Raw genomic sequence first — 11,242 nt, 5'->3', positions numbered from 1 at the left:
AATTTAACACAGCATCTAGCTTAAAAAGTAATTCTTTATTTTGTCCCTTGATTATCACTTAACCTCTAAGACACAAGAATTACTTCTTCGCGGGTTTTTTGGCGGCGGGCTTCTTGGTACGTGGCTTCGGGACTTTCGTTTTGGGGACGGCCTTTTTGCCGAAGACGCCGGAGCGAGCCGCCTTGACTTTCAGGCTCTTGAACACCGCTGTTCTCGCGCGGTTCCTCTTCACACGTGCTGACGTCAGCTTGAAACGGTCGTAGTCCGTCATAGCGGCGCGTTTCTCTTTGTTAGCGAGCTTCTGTGCCCATTGGCTCTCGGCCCACTTCTCATTCAGCTTAGCATCTGTCCACGCTTTCCTCACGACGCGGGTGGGCGCTGTGAAGGGGAAGCTCAGACGGAACTTTGTCAAATGCAGCTGGTTAAGGCGGATCTGTTGGCGGGGGACACCGCTGCCGGGTCCGTCGACGAGGGCGCGTGTCTGATCAATGACGTCGACTACGCTCACAAGCTTTCCCTTCAAGGGGCCATCGGCTACCAGGGCGACTCGCCCTGGTTCAACGTACCTCGCGAATGGCATGACGTCCTGCAACACAAAAAAGTTTACTTTATTAAATTTTATCACTTATCCACATGAGAAGATTCTTTTATACTACTTCTAAATAGCAAAACACAAGTCCGGCACTATAATCCTTGTGTCACTATTAGTGTTAAACCAAATATATTTGGAACATGAATGTAATTGAACTCATAATTCACCAAATTAAATTAAAATTCAAAAACAACACACTATAAGCACGATTCAAAAAGATTAAACAAAATTCTAACCTAGACAACGTCTTCACGAATGAAAAGTACTAACGAAAAGAATTTCCGGTAAATTGACAGCTATGACAAAGTGTTGCCATGTACAAGAGTAGTGCGATACCGTTAAATATCGGTTTAGCATAAAGTCAGTTTCACACGATTCTACATATTTTTAGGGGTTCCATAGAACTCAATAATGGAACCCTGACGTCACTACTTTAGTCTATATTTCTTTATGGCTTATGGCTGTGTATTTCCGATGATATACACAATGGATGGATGGCGCCAATTTAAATGTCGTCGGCTGTCGGCCTGTCGCTATGCAACAATGACAGAACAACACAAACGTGACTTGAAATAAATATATTATACGTTTGCGTTTATTATAATACTACATTAAAATGCGTTTGAAATATTCAAAAACGATAATGGAAGCACAAGTAAGAATAGTTCAAAATTAATTGCGATCTATATTTTGTAACTTAAGGTTAATTTATTGCTAGTACATAATTTGTTCATTTAATTAGGTAAATCACGTAAAATATTACGCTTATATATATATAGGAGGGCGAAAGTCCTATTGCCGACATCTGCTGGTCAGCGAACAACGTGAAGCTGGCGGTGGCGACGTGCGAGCGGCAGGTGCTTCTGTTCGACCGTGATGGAGTGCGACGAGACAAGTTTAGCACTAAACCCGCTGACCCTGCCGCTGGGAAGAAGTCCTACGTTATTACAAGTACTTACACATTAATGTTATACAAGCGAACCTAGTTATAATTTGATTTTGTTGGTTATTATCATTGGTTAACCTACCTAAGTACCATAGGATGGTGTAAACATTACGTATCATTGCAAAAGTTGACTTATTAGTTGATATATTGTTTTCGTCAATATGTGGTTGATAGTCTGTGCGGAAAGAGAAGAGTCATGGAATGTATGGGGCTTAATACATTCCAAGACTCTTCTCTTTCCGAACAGACTCTGTTTAAAATTGTTATCACCTTTTCATATTTATTATCAAGTGTCAATGCCAATTACATCCACACTTTATCAGGGGGCCTACCGCGAAAACCGGAATTCGCCAATTGCGGGGATCTTTCTCTTTTACTCTCACTAAGACGTAATTAGAGAGACAGAGAAAAATTCCCGCAATTGACGACTTCGATTTTCGCGGTAGGCCTCCAGGACTGATATTAGACCCGAGAAATAATATTTTTCCGTTTCACCAAACATCAGCACATCGTTTACAATATTTGAAATGTAAAAAATGGAAATGGTCCGTATGCAAAAATATCAAACATTGAACATTTTTGGCAATTAGAGACAAATATTTTTTTACATTTCAAATATTGTTAACGATGTGATATTTCGGGACTGATTTCGGGCCCGAAGTCGGGAAGTGTGGATGTAATTGGCGTTTAACTCATGTTGCTTTAAAGGCCCTCCACACTCGTGCGCGAATCGAGGCGCGAAGCCGCGAACAAAAGTGTGGAGGGCCCTCGCGTCGTTTTCGCAGATTGTTCTCGCCTTCGCGCCTTATTCCCCGTTTTTTGTCGGTATTTGGCCCGCGTCAAAGGAGACGAGAAGCGCGAACTTCCAAGACTCCACACTCGCGATCGCTTCGCGCCGCGATTCGCTCACGAGTCGGTTAATCTGAACTGTCATAACCTTCTATGGCGGCTACTTGGTTATATTGGGTGCGAACTTGATCAACCTTGCCGCAAACTAAATCCGATCAGCTGACGCTTCGGCGCCATCTTGCAGCGAACCAAACTGCGAAATCGCCGTGAAGTTGTGCGAGTGTGGAGTCTATGCCAAGGTTGCGGTATGTATAAAAGTTATATTTGTTTTGGCTTTAGCGCCAATTACATGCACACTTCCCGATTTCGGGCCTGGTAATCGTTTTCGTTTCCCGGAATATCAGCACATCGTTAACAATATTTGAAATGTAAATAATACTTTGTCTCTAAATGCCACATGCATTTCTGCTGACAAGGTCGCTGTGCTAGACTATAGATATCCTGAAAAAAAGCATTGTTTTCATATAAAATTCTTTGTAAGAAAGTCGGATAAGATGATTTCGCTTATAGTGACAAATCGCTTACTACTACCTATAAATCTGACACATTCGCTGGTTTTCGTGGCCGTCCCCACATCTTTAGCGCCAATTACATCCACACTTCCCGATATCCCGATGTCGGACCTGATAAATTGATAATCGTTTTCCGTTAGGTACAAGGAATAACAACACATCATTAACAATATTTGAAATGTAAAATATACTTTGTCTCTAATTACCAAAAATGTTCAATGTCTGATATATTTGCACATGGACCATTTTTAGTGTTCCGTACAAAACTTTGTTCACGGAACACTTATGGAATCAGTTTGGTTTTGCAAATCGGTTATATGCGATTTTCTCAGAGACCGTTTAACGGAGACAGCTAAAATTTGGAACAGTTATAGTTTTATATTTCAAATATTGTTAAAATGACATTTTTTGATCTCTAACATTTAACATATAATTGAGACATTATAAAATAAAGCACGTAGGGTATCGAAACGTGAAATATAAATAAAATATTTTTGTGAATTAAATGGACAAGTTCCCGGCTAACTTACATATATTGCCTTGGCACGTCTTTAATGAAGGAATAATAATAAAAAAAATAAAAATTATGCAACTACAATGTTCAATAAAGTGTTTTTTTAAACAAAACAAAAACCAACTTCATTCTTAGAAATCTAACATAAAATCAACGTAATTTGTTTCAACGAGCATTGTACGGTCGCGGAAATTGATTCTTTAGCAACTTGCGGTTCAAGTAAATTTGGCTGTACATACTTATGGTAAGAGCTGTCCATTGTAACGTGACACGTTAACTGCTAAAGAATCAATTTCCTTGACTGTACACATTAGTTTATGCATAAAATTAAACAAAAAGTGTTAAAATAATACAAAATAATGTTGTTTTGCATTTAAAAAAGTGGTTTCGAAGTTTAGTAATTTGAATACATTTTTTGTATGAAAAGTGGTTATGGATTCTATACGTAACTACCACATTGTCGCTATATGCCTGCCGGTAACTTTACAGAAATAACAATTCCACATAGGTACATATTTTCCCAAAATGAAAGCTATAATTGCTTATAGGGTTGAAAATTCTCGAAAAAATCAAATCGTTTTTTTCAGAACGCTGTGAAATTTTCGTTTTTTCCGTATTTTACAGTTTTTTGGGAAAGAAATGAAACTTTAATATTAATTATTACATTTATTAATCACTGTCACTGCCATCATCTAAATCTATCATACCCGAATCAATGACGTCGTCGACAGTGGAACTGTTAATTTGCAAGTGCAAATTAGATCGAATATAAATAAGTTTATTCAGCCGTTCTGGCAAAAGCCGGTTCCTATCCTTGGTGTGGGTGCGACCAAACAACGACCAGTTCCTTTCTGATGCAGCAGATGACGGAAGGACACTAAGTAACCTTACGGCAATAGTTGACAGAAGTTTTGTTCCACACAATCCTTTCCACCAATTCAGAGGACTTATGGTAATTACAGGCTGTCATATGAATTCGTTGGCCCAAATAGAAATGCGATAAGAACAAAGATATTTATGATAAAATTGCATTATGCCACTAACGACAGCGTCAAAGTCAATAGACATTTTCACAAACGATCGCCAGCATTTAGATAACAAAACACACGACTAAGCAGGTGTAAACTGTAAACTATGGATTAAATATAAATGGAAAAATTTACAAGTTCTTTTCAAAATGCGTTTTTTTCCGTTTTATTCCGATTTTTTTATTTTTTTCGGAAAAATACAGAAACTAAGTGACATTGTTTTTTCCGAATAAAACTTTAAAAAACATGGCTTTTAGAAAAAAACGGGAATTTTTCCGGGTTTTTTCAACCCTAATTGCTTATTTCTGCTATAAATATTATAAAGTAACTTATGCATCAAATTAAACAAAAAGTGTAAAAATAATACAAAATAATGTTGTTTTGCATTTAAAAAAGTGGCTTCGAAGTTTAATACTTTGAATACATTTTTTGTATGAAAAGTGGTTATGGGTTCTATACGTAACTACCATATTGTCGCTATACGTAACTTTACAGAAATAACAATTCCACATTCATATTTTTCTCAAAATGAAAGCTATAATTGCTTATTTCTGCTATAAATATTATAAAGTAACTACATAAAATCAAATTGGATAGAAGAAACTATTCTCTTCGTCAGTTACTAACTAATAATTTTGGGTTAAAGTTTAACTAAGTCTTAGGGTACCACATTGTCGCGTTATGAGATCAAGGCATATACTAATAAAATCAATTGAACTTAAACATTACTTACATATTACAATGTTGTTATACAATTTAAAACGAGGCTACATAGCATCATCGGAGGGGCACGATAGTACCGACGCCAAGACATAAAAAGGAAATGATTTTTTTATAGACTTTAAATAAATACTGGTTTAGTTAAGTATGTGTGTCTTAATTTTTTGTGTTACTTTTTTATGTCTGCTCTTTTTCTGTGTGTTGCTAGCGTACGTGCCGCCACTAACTCATAGTAGTTTCTGGTCAGTTTAAAGGTCCCTTTTTTAGTTTTTCGTAAATAGTAGTAAACGGTGGCCCATAGCAAAAAAAAAATTAACGCAAATGATATACACCGTGTTTTTATTGAATTTCGTTAACTTCGGGGTATCGGTAAGTACGTTTAAGGAAACTAAATGGCATAGTTAATTAAAACAAAAAAAAAAAAATTGTTTTTTTTACTAAATTTATTTTTATAAAAAGAAACTAAATGTTGCATATAGCGTTGTTGTAACACGGGCATTACATTTAACTCGTTAGTAGCAAATGTATGAACTCGCACTAAATACTAATCAATAAGTAAACAGGCTCTAAGGCAAGTGTACACGCTCGTAAGGGCCTTATAAGATAAAAATTAATGATTGATTATCTCCGAAATAGAGTTAATTAGAATATCGGTGTCTTTGAGAAAGTTACTTAATTTAAGCTCAGGAGAATGCACCCTCGAAATTAACGCAAATCAAAAAAATACACGGTGTATATAAAACTGCCTACAAGAAAGATTTCGTAGACTTTTTCGCTATCATGAATTATAAATATTAAAATTATAACTATCAAAGCGTGAAATTTAATTAAAATCAATTGCATGGTAAGCTTTTTTTCGGAAATAACTCGTAAACTGTGGCCAATGGTAAAAAATGTTGTAAACGTAAATAATCAATGCAAAATTTTCTATAAAAAAGATTCCATTGAAGATATTAAAGATCGAAAGTAGAAAATTGTGAGTACATTATTTACGTTTAACAACATTTTTTGCTATTGGCTATGGTTAGCAGTGGCGGCGCGTCACAAATATTCGTAGGGAACCCGGACCTAATTTTGCTTTCCTTTTGTCCATGAACCGATCGTGAAAGTACTCAACGGGCTGAAATTAGACAAGCCGATGGGAATCGAGTTCTTTGAACGATCCGCCACTGATGGTTAGTCTACCTGTCCGGTTCCGATTTGATTCATGTTTATATATGTTATAGAGTAGTCTAAAATAACAGACACGTATTTTTTAGCTGCCTAAACACAACCTATTGGGAGAAATCGTCCTCCTAAGTATTAAAAAAATACTAAATCTTCTAACTCCTATAGAAAGGTTTATAACTCCTATTGGCCACAGTCTATGGCTAGCCTATGGGTATTGGCCAATAACTCATAATATTTACGAAAAACTAAAAAGGGACATTAGAATTGATTAAGTATAACTATACTTACAAGCGGTTGCTTTCGATTTCCCAGGTTTAGCGTTCAGCGACAACTCCGAATTGCTTGGGGTAGCCCAGAGCGACAACATGGTGTTCGTGTACCGCGTCGGCGCGGACTGGTCCGGCAAGAAGGTGATCTGCAATAAGTTTCCACTGACCGGCGCACCTGTGCGGCTGTTGCCGGCCGAGCAGGGCTTCTATACTGGCACCAGCGATGGCAAGATCAGGTATTCCATGCGGATTTTGCTTTGATCTACGTACGTACATTTAGAAATCTACAGCGGTGGCTTTGGGGGGAGTATTTTACTAGTGCAGATATACAAAATGAATGATACTTTTTGACGACCGGTTTGGCCTAGTGGGTAGTGACCCTGCCTACGAAGCTGATGGTCCCGGGTTCAAATCCTGGGTTTCAAATTTATTCGTGTGATGAGCATGGATATTTGTTCCTGAGTTATGGGTGTTTTCTATGTATTTAAGTATTTATAAATATGTATATATTACATATATCGTTGTCTAAGTATCCTCAACACAAGCCTTATTGAGCTTACTGTGGGACTTAGTCAATTTGTGTAATAATGTCCTATAATATTTATTTATTTATTTATTATATTTATACTGCACCCAGAGCGACAGCTTTGTGTTCGTGTACCGCTTGGGCGCGGACTGGCCCGGCAAAAAGGTCATCTGCAACAAGTTCCTTCTAACTAGCGTGCCTGTGCGGCTGCTGCCGGCCGGCTGGCCTCTTTGATGGAATATTTTCATCAACTACTACCTACCAAAGTACTATTTACGACCAACATCTCACAACGCTCCCTAATTAAGTGGCTAGTGTTATTAATCACCGTTTTATTCCGACTGAAAGAGCAACAAAAGCTCCAGCTTATGTTCGGGCGGCGCTTGCTGCGTGTCTCTAACACGCGGTGACGGCACGCTCACTTCTGGCCACGTGGATGAAACGTTATTCTTCAACTACTCTAAGAAGCTACCGCTGCACTATACCTTCGATTTCTCCCAAATCTCCTATAAGTGGCCAGTGCTATCAATCGTCGTTTTACTCAGGTCCCTCGACTGCAAGAGTAACAAGAGCTCCAGCCTGTGGTCGGGCGGTGCTTGCTGCGTCTCTCTAGCTCGCGGTGACGGCACGCTTGCTTCGGGCCACGTAGATGGAACGCTGTTCGTCAACGGACGGCTGCTGCTGCGCTACGCTCTACCGCCCTGCGCTCTTGTTATGCTGCCTCCTTATGTAAGTGACAACTAAAGTACTTATAATAATCAAGCACCTTTCGTGTTAGAAAGTATTCAAGGTATCTGAGTATTTACGCGTCCGACATAATATCCATTAACGCAGCTCTCTCTGTTTCAGTCTACCTTCAGGTTTAGATTTAGAAATAGAGGATTGAAATGGACCCGGGTATGTCCTTAAACTACGTCCAAAAGAGAGGTATGGGCAATGTGAATGTCATCTCGCCTTGTGTGGTAGGGCACAGCACAGCAGATGTCATTCCAGATCTAGAGCAGAGCCCAACTAGGGAAGTACCTCCACCTTACAGAAAATAACACTTGACCCTACTCATAGTGTTGTGTTCCTGCCGGTGAGTAAGGTTGCCAGAGCTCAACGAGGGGGGTGGGGTTAGGGTCGGCAACGCGCATGTAACTCCTCTGGAGTTGCAGGTGTACATAGGCTACGGAGACTGCTTACCATCAGGCAGGCCGTATGCTTGTTTGCCACCGACGTAGTATAAAAAAAAAGAAATACTTTACGAGGAGATATTTACTCATGGTAGGTACCACAAAATTTAGTCCAATACCACACCCTTCATACCCTCGATATTACTTCTAGTTAGTAGTACGTCACTGTTTGTTGACTAGTCTCCTAATGGAATTAATTAAAGCATGGTCTCATTTTACTACTGAGTATGAGTAACGACGAATTATTCGAGTTTTTCATACTATATATTAGATATGCTGATGCTCGTGGCGGACTCAATTGCTTCTGTACTGTCGCATATCTATATTAAATTATTCCTTCTCTTCTCGTGTTTTCCCGTCACCGACGACATTCGCTCTAATATAGATAATAAAAAAGTCAGTTTTGGTTCTCTTAGACTTTAGCAGCGCATTAAACACAGTTGATTTCGACATCCTTCTAGCCTTTCTAAATCTGCTTAGTATTTCACCCACCTCATTGCCCTGGTTCCGCAGCTACCTCTTTGGGAGATGTCGGAGAGTTCGTATCGAGAATAATCTTTCTGATTGGTGTGAACTTTCTACTAGCGTCCCTCAGGGGAGAATTCTCTCTCCATTGCTGTTCTCAATTGTTATATATAATATAGCAAAGTCGTTAAAATCTTGTTACCACTTTACACAGATGATCTACAAATTTATTCAGCAGGCAGCTTAGAAGATGTTAATTCCCTCGTAAGCAAAATCTACGCTGACTTAGAATCCGTCTGTGCGTGGGCTTCGTCATCCGGTTTAAAAGTTAACGCTATGAAGTCGCGAGCGATCGTTGTTGGAAGTCCGTACTATGTCTCCAGACTGTCAGATCAGGTGGCAGCTAGAATTTGCTTTGACGGAATTCCAATTCCTTTCTCACCCACTCTTAGAAATTTAGGGATCATCATGGATCAAACTCTTTCTTGGGCACGACATATAACTGAATTAAGCAAAAAGCTTTTTTTTTATACTACGTCGGTGGCAAACAAGCATACGGCCCGCCTGATGGTAAGCAGTCTCCGTACCCTATGTACGCCTGCAACTCCAGAGGAGTTACATGCGCGGTGCCGATCCTAACCCTCTCCCACCCCTCGTTGTGCTCTGGCAACCTTACTCACCGGCAGGAACACGACACAAAGCTGTTTGGATCTCTCCATTCTTTAAGGCGCCTGCAGAACTTCCTTCCTCTCGATACGAAAACCATGCTGGCTCGCTCTCTTTTACTATCCTTCTTTTACGTTACTCGACTATGGCGACGCTGTGAATCTCGATATGTCTGAAGAACTACTTGGCAAGTTAAAGCGATTTGCATAAGGTTCATTTTCGACCTACGAAAGTACGATCATGTAACTTACTATCGTAAAAAACTTAATTGGCTTCCTATCCGCCGCCGTAGATGTCTTCACACTCTTTCTCTTCTATTTACATCTTCTTCTCCTCTTTATATGTCTGAAAAATTTAAATTTTTGGCTGAAGGCAGTGATCACCGGCTGCGCTCTAGCGCAAATTTATCACTTGCCAACCCCCTATAAAAATCGTGGATACGACAAATCTTTCGCAGTACGTGCAGTTAAACTGTGGAATGAGCTGCCTATTCCGCTCAGACAAGCACAATCGGTTGCGTCGCTCAAGGAGAAACTGTGGTTATCTGACTGCTGAATCATTTTCCTTTCCTAGTGTTCCTAGAGTATAATTACTAATTATATATGTATGTTTATTCTATAAATTTTGTATGTATTTATATCCTCTACTTTCTGATACCTTGTTGTACCTACATGTTGCTGCATTTGTCACCCTCTGTTCACTCTCTCCTCTCATCTACTCAAAGGTTAACTGGAAGAGATCTCTTGAAGGGATAAGTTCACCTTTGTACTTAGCGTTTCCTAATTTTAAGTTACTTTTATTATGTGTTTTTGTACAATAAAGAGTTTACTACTACTATAAGGCCTACCGAAAAAAAAAACTGTAAATTTCAAACGGCTGTAATTTTGGTTCCAAGCACGATGACTATGACTTACCGCGATCAAAAGTCTTATTATTATAATATATATTCCAATACAAATCATTCTGGTTTTACGCTGTGCCACGTTACACCGGTAAATAGAAAAGATTACTGAAAATTGGAGAAGATTACTAACATTCGAAACGGTTAAAATTACCTTGAAGTTTCGCGCATTTCATAATAAATAACTAATTTAGTATGTTGTTTTTTGAACAGAGGCCTCGATGCGGCCGACCTCTATGAGCAAGTGACCCTAGGCCCATCAGAAAGATTGCTAATAGAATTTGCAAAAACGAAGCATGCCTGTCATATTTATCGTAAAAACTGGGGTACATATGCGGCTAAAGTGGAACGAACTACGACGAAAGTTAGTTCAGTTCGTCGTAGGAATGTTAAGATAAAGTAATCTAAAATTTGCGTTATTTAATTCTAGACCTAGTCGAAAATCAAACAATTACCTTCGTAAAAAAAATCACATTTGGTAATTGTCGAAGAGCAGAGTAAGATCACCAAACGTCCTGCAGTGCCGTTCTCTCAACGATTATTGGATTCAAATCAAAAGTGTCTTAAAGGAGAAGAATGAAACAGCCAAGAAACATTAAGAGCAATTCCTAGCTGAGCAACTTTTCAAATCTCGAATTTTTGAAGCTATGTTTCTGTCGCGCTGCGGTGGGCGGGAGCCGGAGCTATCTAAGTGTGAGTGCGCGCACACAGACGCGAGACTCGTGCGCTCGCTCATTGCGCGCCGATCCGTCGACATCGTCCGCGAGCCAGACGGAATTTATTCTGCGCTGCCCGACACAAGTTGTTTTTGTTGTTACCACGTAATATTGTTTTTCATTTTTATATTATACTGTATCTATTACACCCTAATACCAAACACCCTATCACCTGTACTAAATGTATTTTACA

The 11,242-nt window shown here is 39.1% G+C and overlaps 2 protein-coding genes across 5 annotated transcripts in view; one reads left to right on the top strand and one right to left on the bottom strand.

The window, feature by feature from the left end:
- Window positions 1-16: 16 nt before the first annotated feature.
- On the bottom strand, window positions 17-968 carry LOC133523622 (large ribosomal subunit protein eL14). The gene is made up of 2 exons (XM_061859306.1): window positions 829-968; window positions 17-586 (listed from the first exon to the last, which is right to left on the bottom strand). The coding sequence occupies exon 2, from the start codon at window positions 578-580 to the stop codon at window positions 80-82; it is 501 nt and encodes a 166-aa protein (XP_061715290.1). The 5' UTR covers window positions 581-586; window positions 829-968; the 3' UTR covers window positions 17-79.
- A 128-nt stretch (window positions 969-1,096) lies between these two features.
- The window catches only part of LOC133523603 (intraflagellar transport protein 172 homolog), a 98,172-nt gene continuing 88,026 nt past the window's right edge, over window positions 1,097-11,242 (top strand). For all 4 annotated transcript variants that reach the window (XM_061859272.1, XM_061859271.1, XM_061859273.1 and 1 more), the window contains exons 1-4: window positions 1,097-1,247; window positions 1,372-1,543; window positions 6,644-6,836; window positions 7,672-7,855. In XM_061859272.1, coding sequence (XP_061715256.1) covers window positions 1,209-1,247; window positions 1,372-1,543; window positions 6,644-6,836; window positions 7,672-7,855 — 588 coding nt within the window. In that variant the 5' untranslated portion in view covers window positions 1,097-1,208. The remainder of the gene's footprint in view (window positions 1,248-1,371; window positions 1,544-6,643; window positions 6,837-7,671; window positions 7,856-11,242) is intronic.

The sequence above is a fragment of the Cydia pomonella genome, chromosome 12 (assembly GCF_033807575.1).
Source record: "Cydia pomonella isolate Wapato2018A chromosome 12, ilCydPomo1, whole genome shotgun sequence".
In the NCBI taxonomy this organism is placed as follows: Eukaryota; Metazoa; Arthropoda; class Insecta; order Lepidoptera; family Tortricidae; genus Cydia; species Cydia pomonella.
This window is presented reverse-complemented; position numbering and strand designations above follow the sequence as displayed.

Coding starts and splice junctions, on each gene's coding strand:
- LOC133523622 (XM_061859306.1), bottom strand. CDS start 580: ATGCCATTCGCGAGGTACGTTGAACCAGGGCGAGTCGCCCTGGTAGCC.